Source organism: Arachis hypogaea, chromosome 16 (assembly GCF_003086295.3).
Source record: "Arachis hypogaea cultivar Tifrunner chromosome 16, arahy.Tifrunner.gnm2.J5K5, whole genome shotgun sequence".
Taxonomy (NCBI): domain Eukaryota; kingdom Viridiplantae; phylum Streptophyta; class Magnoliopsida; order Fabales; family Fabaceae; genus Arachis; species Arachis hypogaea.
This window is the reverse complement of record NC_092051.1, coordinates 132,335,504-132,351,701: the sequence shown is the minus strand read 5'-3', so window position 1 is coordinate 132,351,701 and position 16,198 is coordinate 132,335,504. Positions and strand designations below refer to the sequence as shown.

Below are 16,198 nucleotides of genomic sequence, written 5' to 3'. Positions count from 1 at the left end.
GAAGTTTGGAATACATGTAGGCCTTGTGTCTCAGACTCTAATCAAACATGCATCCCCATACAATAATACAATACAATACAGTACAAAATAAAAGTAAAACATTTGTGGTACCCCCACCTTTTTCCAAAAAAAAAAAAAAAAAAAAAAACCATCCACATGCACGTATACATGCATGCAAGCAGTATGCCGAACCCCTTCTTTCTGCTCCATCTTCATGCCAAAGCACCTTTTCTTTTCTGCTTCTTACAATATTCTTTTTTTTTCCCTTTTGTATTTTCAATTTTTTATTCTGTTTAAAAGTTAAAAAAAATATATAAATATGTATATATATATACTTGCGTATATAAATATTGTCATATATAACTACTCATCATCCTCACGATCATATAGGAAGTTTTGGGTGGTGGTGGTGGTAATGGTGGAGAAGGATAAGATGAATAATATAAATAAATTGAAGGTCATGTTTTCCTTTTGGCAATAGACTGATGAGGCTTTCCATCAAATAACTCATCAATATAGTTCTCTATATCTTCAGGTTGGTACTTGATATACTTCTCTGTTTGGCGGCCAGGATCCAATACCTGAGCGTATTTTCCAAGAAAAGCCCTGTAAGCGGGGATGATTACAGCGGAGATGGAGACCCTAAGCTCTGATTGGAGCTGCCCGTCCTTCACAACCCACGAGCTCTGTGTCCTGTGGATCTCGTCAAACAAGGCGTTGAAGGTCTTGAACCTTTCCTTTAGTTTAGGTTTATCAACCTTGCCGTTCACCGTCAGCTCCTCATGTTTCAGGGATTCTAACACTTTGTGCCATGTGTCTCTCATATATTTTTTGTGGTATGCTCGAAGCTCTGAGGATCTCTTCCGACACCAGTTGTCTCCCATCACTTGCGCCATCTCAATTGACCCCTTTATCTTTTGCAGAATGTACCTGATCTCATCATACCAATCTAGTTAGTTACCTCAATATGCTTGTCATGCGCCACTCGCTCTATGGACAGTAACTTGCACAAACCACAAAAATTGGATCTCGACGAACATGCAATTACAATTTTAACATGAAAAAGAAAAATTATAGCAACGATGTAAACAATAAATATATTGATAGTTCAATAGGTATACAGATAATTATATCTATTATTTTTAATTGGATAATTATTTTTTTATTCGATTTATTTATATACAATTAATAATAGTTAGATGTTCAATTTACTAGATGTGCAAATAATCCTAATATTAAGATTTAAGAGGTAATTTAGAGTGAAATATTTTTTTACTTTATTGAGTCAATTCTAAAATCTATTATTCATATTATTTACAAAAATTATTGTTTACTTAATAATTTTTTTTTAACATAACTAAAAAATAAATTGTTTTCAACTCTTAAATTTGGTGTAGTGCCAGTCACCTCTTTTGAATGATTAAACATCGACATATTTATTTATCAAAATTATTTGGGAAAAAGTTTGCTGGCCAAAAATAATCATAATTTGTTTTTTTATTCATTAAATATAACTAAAATAAATATATAATTATAAATATTATATATAAAATATTATAAATATTAATTAAATAAATTAATTATAAATTATTATCTTCTTATCTTTACTTTTAATATTTTTTTATTGGCTAGAGATGAGAAGCACGATAAATTTATTTATTTTGTGATATGACACCTGAATAAACTATCAAATAAGCAGAAAAAAAGAAATCAACAAAGATTTATGTCAACTGTAGAGGGCAACATCATATGTTGATTTATTTTTGCGTTAAATTGTAAGGTAACTACTCAAATGAAGATGGCAAAAACATCTTTTTATAAAGATGCTTTGTTTAAAAGTGTGATTTATTTATTTAGCCATATTTTAAACAAAAACAACACTTTTATAAATATCAAAATCTAACTATCCAATCCATCATCCAAAGATCAAAAGAAAATATTTTCACATGAAGACAATAATAAAATCTTCATTGTAGTATCCACCAAATTATAATGGTGGATATTCTCGTACCGACATCTTTTTATAAAAATAATATTATAAATTATTAGATAATTGAATATATTTAATTAAATATTTAAAAATTTAGAAGATGTTATAATGATGTCATAATATTCCTTGGAAAAAATTGCTGCAAAGAGCAATAAAGCTAAGAAGAAGAAGAAAAAAAAAACATATTTTTCATCCTAAATGAGTATCAGACTACATAGAACAATACTTTATATTTTCATGAAACTACACATAAAAAATTAATTGCAATTATCTTTTAAAAAATTCATGAGGCAAAAATAAAAATTTAGATTTATTGATTGAATCATGTACGTTATATAACTAAAATAAAAATTGAGATTGAGATTTATTTGATGTTTCCCACCAGAAAAGATAGGAATGGAGAGAGAGAAGATACCTTCCATTGTTCATCATGAAAAAGGAAGTTAGACAATTATCCTTGTAGAGCTTGGCCTTGGAGTCGAGGTAGGAGTCCAGCAAGTCCATCACCCTCATCACCTGCGCTGCAAACGGCGACGCAGCTGCCTTCTCATCCTCTTTCCCATTCTGCCCCTGACTCTCGCCGTGGGGCCTACTGGTGGAATCTGCGCGCTCGATCTTCGAATGCTCCTTGAAAACCTGCTCCAACGTCTCCTTGTAATCACCACTTGTAGTAAGGTAGTTCATCACATAGCGCGTCACAGGGTGTACGGCGCCACCTGGCACCGGCGTCTTTCCGGTATCAGACTTTATATTGTTCTCGAAGTCGCCGAAGATGGAGATAGTAGCCTCGCCAAGCCTCGACTTGGCCAGATTCAGCTCCGTCTTCAGCTCTTCCGCCACGTGCTCCTCGGAGAAGAGCTCGTCCATTTTCGGGATCACATCCCGAACGGTCTCGTACATGTCGAGGAGCTTGAAGAGCTTCTCCGCCGCGCGCTTTGTCATCGCTGTTCCCTCCAAGAAGTTCAGCAGCTGGATCACCACGCCGCGACAGAGGTTGCTAAAGATCCCCGCTGCCAATTCAGGCCGATCGGCGAACACCTCATCCACCAACCTCCTCTCGCCGGGGAAGTACACGGCGGCGCACTGCTTGAACGTGTTGATCCAAGACGGGATCATCTCCCTCGAAAGAGTCTCCCAATGCGCCTTCTGGACCTCGTCGATGCTAAACTTCTCGAACCCTAATTTTTGCAGAGCATCGTCGAACGCGTTCCTCCTTGAGGTCATATAAACCTGGCAGCACTCAGCGGTATAACCGCCGGCGACCATTTCGCCGGCAATCTCTTTCAGGCTGGAAATAGTTTCCTCGGAATATCCCGGGAAATCCAACTCGGATTCCTCCGGCGCGTTCTCGGAATCCTCCTGCGGCTGTTCCTCCACGTGCTTCCCCTTGTGGTCATGGCCGCCGGGATCTGATTCCGTAGCGTTTCTATATTGTTCCATCAACAACCGGAAATCTTCCTCCAAGTACGTCATTGCACGCTGCTGGATCGAGCCGATGCGGTTCATGAGCGGTTCTGGTTGGTGCTGAGTCTGTACGGTTTTCATTAGGCTCGAAATCCGGCTCACCGCTTCCAACAACGACGAATCATCCGCTCTATCGTCTCCAGCGTCGTACCTTGCTATCTTGTCCTCCACCAGATCCAAGAACTTGTCAAGGAAAACAGGCATCTCAACCGACGCTTCCTCCTTCTGTTTCAGTGTTTCGAGGAATTGATCCATGTCTTCGTGCGCCTTCTCGAGGCTTAGCGGGGTTGAAAGCGGAGGATCATCAATAACATCCTCTGCGGTCTCTTCCTTCTTCTCTGCGCTCTCTGCATCCTCCCCTCCCTCGTTCGGCGGTGGCTGTGAGTCGGTTTCTGATTTGGTTTCTAGTTTGGGATCGGATTCTGTGGGGTCCGCCATGGGAGAACGTGGCGGTTCGTCGCCGGCGTCTTTGTTGTTCTCCATTATGGTAGTTACGACCGTTATGTGTCCCCTCCTCACAAAAAGAAAAAATGAATAAGCGTTTCCAAATGACAAATGCGAGAACTGAGGAGGATCTCTCTTATTTTTATTTATTTATTTTTTCTTTTTTAAAAATTTAATTAATTTCCCCTTTTCGATGGAGAAAGTTTGACCGTTGACGTTTCTTTTCTTCTGCTACGTCGTTTTGTTTGTGCTCCCCCACTAAGATTCATTGAAAGAGATGTTTCCTTTTTCTGACGGATGCGGTGCGTAATGCGCGCCACTCATTCACACGAGCGGGTTCGGATTCAGATAATGATGGTGCGGGTTAGGGTCGGATATAAACCCGATAGAGGCACGCGTAATTGCCAACACACTTACACACCGAAGAGAAAAAGGAAAAGGAAAAGGAAAAGAAAAAGAAAACACAACACACTTCAGAGTTCAGATCCGTCTTAGCAGGCACACGAAGCTAGCTATGCTAAGCTGAGCTTGTTGAGAAGCTGCAAGAACAACAGAAAAACATTGAGAGAGAGAGAAGATGAGATATGGAGGAGGAAGAAGGAGGCGAATGTTGTTGCAACCGTTTGTGGTGTTGTGTGCGGTGGTGACGGGTTTGGGGCTGTTGATGCTGGCGTTGAGGCCGATGGATCCTCCGATTACCGTCGATTTCCCGCAGGATTTCGAGTTCGAAGAGTCCAATAGCTCCAGTTTAGACGGCATCGGTGGCGACGAGGATGGTGGCGACGATGCCGATGCGACCATCGGAGTGGGGAACGCGGCTGAGGAGGGCGTGGGAGAGAAAACGTGCGCGACGGTAGAGAAGATGGGGAAGGATTTCAGCAGAAGCGTTGGGATTGAAACCCTCAGAGCGAGGAGAATTGTTGAACATCATTTTTATGTGAATGGTTAGCCTCGTTCCCCTTTCTCTCTCTCTCTCTCTCTCTCTAAGTTTCTCGCATTTCTTTCTTTTTTTTTTTTCTTTCTTTCTTTTATTTTTTCTTGAAAGAAAAATGATGTTTTGGCTGAAGGAGTTAAATATCTGAGTTTTCCATAAAATTGGCTTTAGTGGAACGTAACTTGTGTAGCTCTTACTTGGCTTGTATGTTTCATCAGCTCAGGACTTTGCTAAATACTTCTTCTTCTGTTGTTTGGTGTAATGAAATTTGGAGGACGCTCTCTACAAGACAAGAACTTTGATGTTGTGTAGTTTCTGAACTTCTGATTAGTATTTCAGACTTTTCTTACTTAATGTTACTAGATTTTGCACTCAAGACTATGTTCCTAAAGGGAGCACTTGCTAATGGATAATGGCCAGCTATTATCTATGCTATTTTTTAATGATGCTCTTTTATTCCTTTTATTGAAAAAAAAAAGGGAAGAGAAATAGTGATAGGAACCTACAGACAGGAACTATGTGCATCTGCAGATAACAATTATGAAATAAGATCCTGTCATTGTTTAACTTTGTTTCAGGAACTTTGGTGCTATGTAGTTTCTGCGCTTGTGATTACGTTTCAGACTTCCCTTACTTAAGTATTCTAGATTTCACACTCAAGACTTTAATTCTGTTGTAAAGGGAGCACTTGGTAATGGATAATAGCCATTTTTCAATGATCCTCCTTTATTTCTTTTTTTGGAAGGTGGAAATAGTAATAGGAACCTACATATAGGAAATATGTGCTTCTGCAGGTAACAGTTATGAAATCAGGACTTGACATTGTTTGATGTTTCAGGTGCTGCAAGAGTCAGGGATTGGCCCCCGGAGCAGTTCTGTAGGCATGGCTTCGTACTTGGAAAGACAGCTGAGGCAGGTTTTGGGAACGAAATGTACAAGGTTTTAACTGCTGCAGCACTGAGTATAATGTTGAATCGGTCCTTGATCATTGGCCAAACCAGGCATATTGGTTCTTTCCCAAGCCTTTCTTTTTCATTTTAAAGAACTAACTTTGCTTTGCTTTTTGGGAAAACACAAGTTCCATCTAGTAGGTCCTTTTTGGTTAATCTTGTATCCTATAATAATGTGGGTGTGAAAATCAAGGACCCATTCTGCATGAAAAATTATATACAGGAACTAACACCATAATTCTTCTCTGTTAAACTTTAGGTGATAACCAAACTTCCCCTTTGAGCATCCACTATGTCATTGGCTCCAATATTAACTATCTGTGTTAGCTTAAATATGCCTTGTACTAAAAGCATTGTTGAACAGTCAAATAGCAACTTATGTTCACTTTCCATAGTTTACATTCATTAAACCTTTGAGATGGAATAAATTACCTTTTTTGACCATGAAAGATTCAAATACCGACAATTCTAGCCATGAAAGATATAAACTAATTCAATACTCATCAATGATTGGATTAGTTCGATAAAACTACCTAATGAATCTCCCATGTGGGTAGTTTTGTTAAACAAACCCAATCCTTGACGGGTATCAAGTTTGTTTTTATTTTTCATTGTTCAAATAGTTGCCTGCCATTGTTGAATTTGCAAAACTGCTCTGGTTTTGCAGCCTAGCTTCCTAGGATCCTCTTCAGATTTTGCTTAGTGGACATATCTCTATCTTTACACTATCTAATTATCACTTGCTTTTTGCATTTCAGAGGTAAATATCCTTTTGGAGACTACATTTCTTATTCCAACTTTACCTTTACGATGAAAGAAATAAAGCATTTATGGAGACAAAACAATTGTGAAAGCAAATATGGAAGGGCACTGGTTATGAGGACTGATGATTTTGAAAAGCCAACTGAATCAAATGTTCTCTGTAGCAATTGGAAGCAATGGAAGCAACCTATCATATGGTAAAATGAGGTCCTCTTCTACTTATTACTCTCCCAGGCATCATGTAATGACTATTAAGTATTAACCTTACATTTTAGGTTTCAAGGAACAACAGATGCTGTGGCAGCACAATTCTTCCTAAAAAATATACACACTCAGATGAGGGTTGCTGCTTCTGATTTATTTGGTGATCCACAAGTTCTAGGATCTAGGCCGAATGTATTTGGGGAGCTCATGAGAGTCCTCATATCCCCTTCAAAAGATGTTGAAGCGGCTGTCGATTGGGTTATTGGTGGTGGGGAAAACCCTGACATCTCATTGCATATGCGGATGCTTATGAATAGGTAATGTGAGTACATGCTAATTTCATTCAAGAGGAATTATCATGTTTGTTTGATGAATGAGGCTGGTGATTGGTGAAGCCTTTCTTTTCTTTTCCTTTTTGAAGTTATACTCTTTTTCAACAATAGAATGTGATAGGACCAGCAATAGCAGAATGGTTAAGCTTTATTGATACACAGGGATGGCCAATTAGCACTCCCTAGAAGGTTCTACACAGTTGGAACTACCAACTCAGGGAGAGAGATTCCCTCCAACTTCTAACAGAATTCACAACAGAAAATACACTCCCCTAAACTAACTATAACCTAGCTATTTATATTCAGTGAGTAATAGAGTCTAACAACCTATCATCCAGCTGGACATGCCCACAACTCCTAAAACAAACCGTTACTTAACCGCCACTTACCTCTCCTTTTGTAACACAGCCCAAACCTGTTAGTAGTAGGCGCCTCTCCATCAATACTCCCCCCTTGGACAACCACCTTGTCCTCAAGGTGGAACTCCGGAAAGGTGGCCTGCCACTCTCTCCCAGCTGTCCTCACAAGGGGAGAGGCCCAGCCAGCGCACCAAATACTCCAAAGCCTCGTCCTCTGCGGTTCGCGATGCCATGATCTGAGACGGATGCATAACCAGCTCACCATCCTCAGCCACTCCCAGTGGAAGTGTCTGTACCTGCTGCTGCGGCGGAACGGCCTTTTTCAACTTGCTAATGTGGAAGACCGAGTGGAGTCTGCACCCTTGAGGCATGGGTAACCTGTATGCCCCTGCCCCTATCTTCTCAACCACTTCAAACGGTCCATAGTAACGAGGGCTTAGCTTTTCATTGACCCTCTGCGCTAGTGTCCGCATCCGATAAGGTTGCACTTTCAAATAAACCCACTCACTAGGCTTGAACTCCACATCCCTTCGATGCCATCTGCTCCTTGTTTCATCCGCTGCTGAGCCTGCACCAAGTGCATCTTCAGCTCTGCTAACACCGCATCCCTGCGGTCAATGCTGCCACCTCCTCAACATGCGATGGAAACGTCTCTCCACGGAAAAGAACAGGTGCTGGCACACCATAAAGTGCTTGAAATGGAGTTGTTTGGGCTGAGGCATTGTAGAAGGTATTTAACCAAAACTCCGCCCATGGTACTCCAACCATTTCTTCGGGTAGCCCTCCCCACAAAGCACCGCAAATAAGTATCCAAACAGTGATTCACCACTTCGGTTTAGCCATCAGTTTGAGAATGAAATGTCGTGCTGTATTTCAATTTTGTCCCTGCGACTTGGAATAGTTCGGACCAAAACTTACTAATGAACACCCTATCCTTATCCGATATGATTGGCTTAGGAAACCCGTGTAGTTTAACCACCTCCTTAATAAGGGCTAGTGCCACCTCCTTGGCTGAAAATGGATGAGCTAGGGGGATGAAGTGAGCGTATTTAGTTAACCGATCGACCACTACCAGGATAGTGTCCATGCCTTTGGATTTTGGCAATGCCGCCACAAAATCCATCGTAACGTGCTCCCAAACTCTCTCTGGAACTGGTAGGGGCTGCAACAGCCCCGCCGGTTTCAACATGGCATGCTTGTTTTGCTGGCAAGTATGGCAGCCTGCAACATAATCCCTGATCCGTTGCCTCATGCCGCGCCAATGAACCGCTGCTGCCAGCCGCTTATAGGTTCGAAAGAAGCCTGAATGTCCTCCCACCCCACTATCATGGGACTCAGCCAGCAAAAGTGGGATCTGAGAAGAATTTGCGGGCACACTGCTCTCCCTTGATAAAACAGCCGACCCTTGTGTAGGGAATACCCCGGATAGTCATCCAGCCCCTGCTGCAGGGCGACCAGGATCTTTAGCAGCTCTTGGTTGTGAGCCACCTCCTCTTCCACCGTTTCCTAGAGGTTCATATGCACTACCGAGATTGCCCTTGACATCATTTGTCGTGACAACGCATCTGCTGCCTTATTCTCAAGGCCTGGCCGGTATTGGATCTCAAAATCCAAGCCTAACAATTTAGTGGTCCACTTCAAGTAAGCTGGGTCCACGAGTCGCTGGTCCGTGAGGAATTTCAGACTTGGCTGATCTGTGAGAACAATAAAATGGCGGCCCAACAAGTAATGCCGCCACTTTTGGACAGCGAAGACAATGGCCATCAACTCCGTCTCATATGCAGATTTTTGCCGGGCCCTTGGAGATAGTGCTTGGCTTAGAAATGCTATTGGTCTGCCTTGCTGGGACAGCACCGCACCCAACCCCTCACTCGATGCATCAGTTTCCAACAGAGAGTCTCGATTGAAATCCGGGACTGCTAGAGTCGGTAGGTCTGCATCAGCCTCTTCAATCTCTCAAAAAGCCTCCTGGGCCTTGTCATTCCATTCAAATGCATTTCGCTTTGTCAACTCCGTCAATGGCTTGGCGATCACCCCGTATCCTTGCACAAAACGCCTATAATAATAACCGGTAAGGCCCAAGAATCCCCGTAAAGCCCGCTAGTCCGTAGGCACCGACCATTCTAGCATCGCTGTGGTTTTGTTAGGATCAGCCGAGACCCTTTGTGCAATGTGACCCAAGTAGTAGGCGCCTCTCTATTAGAATGAATGAATGGGATAACAACAAAGTGTTATCCCAATAGGTGGGGAAGGTTTGCAAAAAGAACTAAATAACTTAATTTATCTGTGATAATTTCATTGCATAATGAAGCAAATACACCGCATATATCAGCAGGTGCTTGTAAGTCCTCCCTTGACAGATTAGAAATTAAGGCCAGCCTTAGATATTCCTTATCAACTCAGTGAATTCATACTGTAATTAGGAATAGCAGCAAACGTGCCTTGGTTTGGGAGTATCATGATTCTTGTTTCTGCTCCATACCTCCATGGACAGTATTCCTGCCTCCTCATCCTGTTTTGATTGTTTCCCTCTCCTCCTATCCAACTATGGCAATGCGAGTCTTAAATATTGCAAGGCAATTTGAAGAGATTTATGTTCATAAAATCTTAAACTGGTTTTTCAACCACTGTTCAAACTGGCAATTAACACCTCGGAACACATCAAAATGTGAATAATATTTTTGGGGCAATGGTTATATTTTGAATGATCCTGGTTTTCATCCCGTCTTGCCACCATTCTGATCTGTACCCATTCAACTTCTATATAAATCAAGGCAAACAAGTCAAGAGAAACGCCTACTGTGCCCCTTAACAATGTAAAATAACTTAGCTTTCTTGTTAGCTTATTATTTCATTTGTACCATCTGTTGAAATTTGGCATCTTCCATCGAGCTTTCAGCTGTTTTCCTGACTTCTAGGCAATTTCAACCTCTACAATGAAATATGGCCTTAATTGATAGATACAATTTCTTCCATTTTTTCAGGTCTATAAGAGCTGTACAGGCAGCATTGCGTTGTATAAAAAAAGCCATAGAGAGACAACACCTAACATCAAGACCAAAGGTGGTTGTTGTGTCAGATACACCTACCCTCGTTAAAAGTATCATAGCCAATATAAGTGAATTTGCTGAGGTAAGTTTCAGTTCTTAAGTGTGTGAAATTTATTGTCAATGTAATGTGTTAAGTAATTGTTTCCTCCATCTAGTTTAATACTTTTCTGAATATGATGTATGAGGTAGCCATCAATAGACGCAGCAAAATTCATGTGCCTTTGATTATATGCTTGACCAGGTTATTCATTTTGATTATGAAAACTTCAAGGGAAGTATGTTTCAAGGATTGCAGAAGGCTGATTTTAGAGTGAAGGATTGGGGCCCAGCTCCCAGATGGGTTGCTTTTGTTGATTTTTTCCTTGCATCTCGCGCTAGATATGCTTCTATTTCTGGAGCGCACCGGCGAGTTGGTACTACCTATGCTCAGTTAATTGCTGCCCTCGCTGCAGCACAAAATCTAGGTGCTTGCACAACACAACCTCCGTCCCTTCTATTGATTTTTCTTTCATTATTAACTATGCAGAATAATGTCTAAATATCATGCCACAACTTCATGATCTGACAATAGTTTTTTTTTTTTTTTTCTTTAGGAAACAACTCAACCGGTTCAAATTTTGCATTCTTTAGCAGCTTCCAAAGTAATTTGTTGAATGATGGTTTGAAAAACCAGATTGGTTGGGGCCATGTTTGGAACAGATATGCCGGGCCATTGAGTTGTCGCCGTCAGCCCAATCAATGCGCCTTCACGCCACTTCTCCCTCCTGCCTGGTGGGATGGCCTTTGGCAATCTCCTCTTCCAAGGGACATCAATAGACTCGCTTCCTTTGGCATCAAACTATCTGCCATGGGCACAGTTGATACCGATTCCCTTCAGAATCATTGTAATTCAAAGAAACCTGTCGTGAGAACTGTTAAATTCGATTTGTAGTTTTTGGAAGTCGTATTTAATTGTATTCTTTTTTGAATATTTATAATAATTATTAGTATAGAATGTTGTATCATTTGTTTAATTTGCATCCAAGTATTCCTAGTCTCGTTTCTTCAGTATTGCTGCTTGTCTGTATAAATTCAATCCAATATGATTCTAACTTATTATGGGTCAAATATCAAAATTTAAAAGACCATATTAAGTTAAAGTCAATTTATGAGTATCACCATGGATGTTGCAAAGAATCGAGTCAACCAAACTAAGGATGTACAAGAGCCGGGTGAAATTGGGTTTGTCTTAACTTAGACTTGACTCTAAATATATACTGGATATATTTTTTAAATCCTAATCCGATTTTAAATTTGATGAAAATCGGATCTTTAAAGCTTTAACAATAATTTATAAAAAAAATTTATTTATAAAAAATTTATTTATAATGTATTTATTTATAAAGAAGTAACTTGTTATTGAGAAGTTGATATTCATATTTCAATTTGAATTTGTTCATAAATTCTAATTTGATGTTTCTTTGATTTTTTTTCTAATTTAGCAAGTATGATTAAAAATAAAATAATAAATTTATAATTAATATAACATAATTATTTTTATTGATTAAATTATATTTTTATAAGAAAAAAATTATTTTTTTAATGATCAAATTATTTTTTTCAAAAACACAAATAACAGTCACCCTTATTTCTGAAGATTGTCATTGAAAAATCCATACTTCTCCATATTGCTTTCTTCTCAGATTTCCTTAATTTTTTTAAAAAATATTTTAGTTTAAATACAATTTAATCAATAGAAAAATAATTTATTAAAAGATATTTTGAAAAACAAAATTCAATCACAAAAAAATAAAATTTTTGTTAAAAGATATTTTTGTAAAAAATAATTTATTTTTTTTAAAATTGATAAAATTAATGTTAATTAACACAAAAAATTTATTGAGGTTTTTTAAACGTTATAAACGAAGAAAGTGTATATTTTATAAATAGAGATGAGATTATCATTTTAGTATCTGAGACTCAGGATAGAGTGGAATTTTTTCAATAAAACATGTTAAAGGGTCAGATTTTGTCGAGTATTTTTGACGTGATGATGTGATTATGCAGAGCATTGTGAGTGGCTTACTGGATGTTCCCGTAACCAAAGCATGTAGATTGGAAATTCTGGGTGGATGCCCTGAGTGTACAACCCTTACGACGACGGCTTAGCGGCTCAATGTATGGTCAGCTGTGTTATGAAATTGGGGATAAGGGGCCATAGTGCTTGTGCCTTTTCTGGACACTTGAGTATGAAATTTGAAACTGCTGCATAATATGAACGATCATTTGGATGAGTCATAAGAGCAACTCTAACGCTCCAGTTCTAATAACACTTTTTCTGGCAAACAGAGAAATCAACCATTGGAAGGAAGAGAAGAAGGGTCTCGGTTTTCGAGACAAGAGAATTCCTATGAATGAGAATTTGTGATAACCAATAATAACTTGTGAAGTGGTAAGTTATTATAAAAATAAATAATTGTATAAAATTTTAATTAATTAAATAATTATATTAAATAATTAAATCATAATTAATTTAATAATAATTATAATAATTAGTTATATTAAATAATTATATTTTTATTTAATTAATAATTTATATTAATTATTTATATCATAATAAATATTGAATATTATTTATATTATTATATTAAATTATAATTAATTAAATTTATTTACATAAAAAATAATTTAATTTTTACACCTTATAAAATAATTTTTGGTTGGGTTGCTTATTTTTATCAATTATAGAGTTTAATTATGTTTTTCTTTGTATTAAGTAATTTTATAAATTAGTGTAATTTTGAATTATATATTGTGTATTATTGTTATATATGAATTTTTTTTAATATTAATATCTTATAATAGTGAATTATTTTTGAATTTATAAATTTAAATAACATTATTGAAAAAAATAATTACATTAATTTTAAGTATTTTAATAAATTAATTAAGTGGGACTACAATAAGGACTAAAGTTAGTTCCTCCTAATAGAGAATAGAGAGGTGCTTTGAGTTCCTATTTACTATTTAGGGTTAAGTACGATTTTGGTTCCTAATGTAGAGGTCGAAAATTTATTTCGTCCCCAACCTTTTTTTCGCTACAAAATGGTCACAAAGGTTCCAGTTTGTTTTAAAATCGTCCTTCGGACGAAAATACCCTTCCCCTTCTTCTTGAAAATCCACCAAAAACAGAAGATGAAGCTGAAGCTAAACCAGAAGCGGAAGAATAGCAGAAGCAACAACAACCAGACGTAGAAGAACAACAACAACAATAGATTATGTATACAGTTTAACTACAGAAATTCAATAACCTCAGCTAATTCTATCAAATCTAAACTAAGTCAACAACAACAATTCAGCAGTAACTTTCAGCAATTCAATACCCACCTAAAATCAACTAACAGAAAATCAAAATTCAGCTAAACAAATCTAGAATCAAATAAAGGAAATAACACTAACCAAAAATAGAAATTGAAAGCAAAATGGTAACCTGGATTATGAAAATAGAAAACAAAAAAGAGGGGACAGGGGAGGCAGTGGTGGAGCGTCGGCGGTCCGGGCATGACGGGAAGGGGCTGGAGGTGGCCAAAGAATGTGTTAGCCGAAGCAGAAGAGGTGGCCGGTCCAGAGGCGGTTGTGAGTGGCTAGAGAATTAAAAACAGAGGCTGGGCCCTGTTTCACTTGTCAAAGCCACGAAGAACTGGGAGTGGCCAAACAGAAGTAGGGCAGAGATGAAGTGCGAAAAGGAGAGAGAAGAGGAATGTGATGGGTTCGCCGGCGGCACGGCGACGACGGGCTGGTTGGGCGAGGGCACATAAAAAGGGGAGAGGGAAAAGAGAGAGAAGAAGAAAGAAAGAAGGACGAGGATGAAAGAGGGGGAGAGGAGCAGCAGCGGCGGCGGCGAGGATCAGTGGTGGTCACTGGTGCAGAATTTATAACCCACAAACTAACCGGCAAGTGCACCAGGTCATACCAAGTAATACCTCAGGTGGTGAGGGTCGATCCCACGAGGATTGATGGATTAAGCAACAATGGTCAAGTGATTTGCTTAGTTAGACAAACAGAAAATGGTGTTTGAAAGTTCAATTGTATTAAATAGTAAATTCAGAATATCAGAAAGCAAGCAGTAAACAAGTTGTGAATAATATATGGAGAAAACAGTTAAGGCTTCAGAGTTATCTATTTTTCGGATTGACTTTTCTTACTAACTATTTTAATCATGCAAGATTCAATTGATGGCAAACTATATGTGACTAAACTCTAATTCCTTAGAGCTTTTTAGTCTCCTCTAACTCTCATCAACCGCCAATTCCTTTGTCAATTAATTCTAATTAAAGGGTGAAGTTCAATTCTAGTTTATATGCCACAAAAACTCTAATTACCCAAATATAAGAGGATTATATGTCACGTATCCCATTAAGTTCAGATAATTAGAAGTTTAGGAAAATATGTTTTCAAGCTATTGTTCAAGTAACGAGCTTTTCTAAGTTATATAAGAACGCAATTAGAACAAGGGTCAAACTTCCGTTCCACCCAAAATTCATAAGATAAAGTATGAAAATAATTCTTGAATTATAAATTAGTACATGAATTAAAATAGAAAAATAATAGTATCAATCCATACAATAGCAGAGCTCCTAACCTTAACAGTGGAGGTTTAGTTGCTCATGGTTCAGAGAGAAAACTAGGATTCTGTAAAACTGTAAAGTGCGGAATGAGATAGAAGAGAAGAAGAGAAGAACCCTAAGGGCTGATTCTTTTCCCTTTTATATCTAATCCTAATTAATGTAAAATATATTTTCTCAAAATTAAATAATATCTTTTCCTATTTATAAAAGAAATAAAGTTTAATCAAAATTTATTAAATACTTCTCGTGCAGCCTCTGGACGTATTGGGGACGACCACTTGTGTATTAATGTCTACGCTGAACTTGGAAATTCTCAAGTTCAGTGTGGATGAGGCAGTGTGTTTCCTTTGTGCTTTTCTTGAGTCCACGCTGAACTTGAGAATTCTCAAGTTCAGCGTGGAGTGATGCGCGTGATGTTCCTTTGGTGCGTTGAGTTGACGCTGAACTTGAGAAAGCTCAAGTTCAGTGTGGAGAAAACCATACGAAATAGAAAAAAATGGTATACTATTATATATCATTGGAAAGCTCTAAACGTTAGCTTTTCAATGCCGCTAAAATTATGTCAATTGGATCTATGTAGCTCAAGGTATTTCTGTTTGAGTGCAAGGAGGTCGGGGTTGACAGCATCATTCGCTTCCTTCCTTTTCTGCTACAAAACTCCATTAAATCCATCCGAATGCTAGCTGAAATAAACCAAATTGCACACAACTCAAAGTAGCATTCATAGTTACTCAAAAATACTTAAATCTTGATTAAACTTAGCAATTCAAGTACAAATTCACTAGGAAAAGATAGAGAAGATGCTCACGCATCACAACACCAAACTTGAATTGTTGCTTGTCCTCAAGCAACCAAAATTTGTACATGATTAGGATGTGAATTTGCATGAGAAGTGAGAGTTCAGTTATACTCATGTCTATTCTTAAAGTGGGGCTTATCTCCTGTAATTCTGAACAGTTTTGGCATCTCACTCTCCTTTGAATTAGATGAGTGTCACTGTCATTCGGAATTAGAATCCGGATTATATTATGAATTCTCTGATCCTTATACTTCATTTTAATCCTTAAACACAGCAGATATCCTTTAATTCTCAAGCAAATGG

The 16,198-nt window shown here is 38.2% G+C and overlaps 2 protein-coding genes across 2 annotated transcripts; one reads left to right on the top strand and one right to left on the bottom strand.

Moving 5' to 3' along the window:
* Window positions 1-416: 416 nt before the first annotated feature.
* Window positions 417-3,992, bottom strand: LOC112755046 (exocyst complex component EXO70C2-like). The gene is made up of 2 exons (XM_025802933.3): window positions 2,406-3,992; window positions 417-930 (listed from the first exon to the last, which is right to left on the bottom strand). The coding sequence occupies exons 1-2, from the start codon at window positions 3,935-3,937 to the stop codon at window positions 459-461; spliced, it is 2,004 nt and encodes a 667-aa protein (XP_025658718.1). The 5' UTR covers window positions 3,938-3,992; the 3' UTR covers window positions 417-458.
* A 309-nt stretch (window positions 3,993-4,301) lies between these two features.
* Window positions 4,302-11,502, top strand: LOC112755047 (uncharacterized). The gene is made up of 7 exons (XM_025802934.3): window positions 4,302-4,842; window positions 5,671-5,833; window positions 6,541-6,741; window positions 6,820-7,065; window positions 10,424-10,571; window positions 10,731-10,953; window positions 11,083-11,502. Exons 1-7 carry the CDS (start codon window positions 4,476-4,478, stop codon window positions 11,418-11,420), a joined length of 1,686 nt encoding a protein of 561 aa, XP_025658719.1. The 5' UTR covers window positions 4,302-4,475; the 3' UTR covers window positions 11,421-11,502.
* Window positions 11,503-16,198: the final 4,696 nt, after the last annotated feature.

Bases quoted from the DNA above. Each gene is read 5' to 3' on its own strand.
- LOC112755046 (XM_025802933.3), bottom strand. From the start codon at position 3,937: ATGGAGAACAACAAAGACGCCGGCGACGAACCGCCACGTTCTCCCATG. The intron at 931-2,405 runs GTATCTTCTCTC...TGATGAGATCAG, and splicing joins TTCATGATGAACAATGGAAG to GTACATTCTGCAAAAGATAA.
- LOC112755047 (XM_025802934.3), top strand. From the start codon at position 4,476: ATGAGATATGGAGGAGGAAGAAGGAGGCGAATGTTGTTGCAACCGTTT. The intron at 4,843-5,670 runs GTTAGCCTCGTT...TTGATGTTTCAG, and splicing joins ACATCATTTTTATGTGAATG to GTGCTGCAAGAGTCAGGGAT. The intron at 10,572-10,730 runs GTAAGTTTCAGT...ATGCTTGACCAG, and splicing joins ATATAAGTGAATTTGCTGAG to GTTATTCATTTTGATTATGA.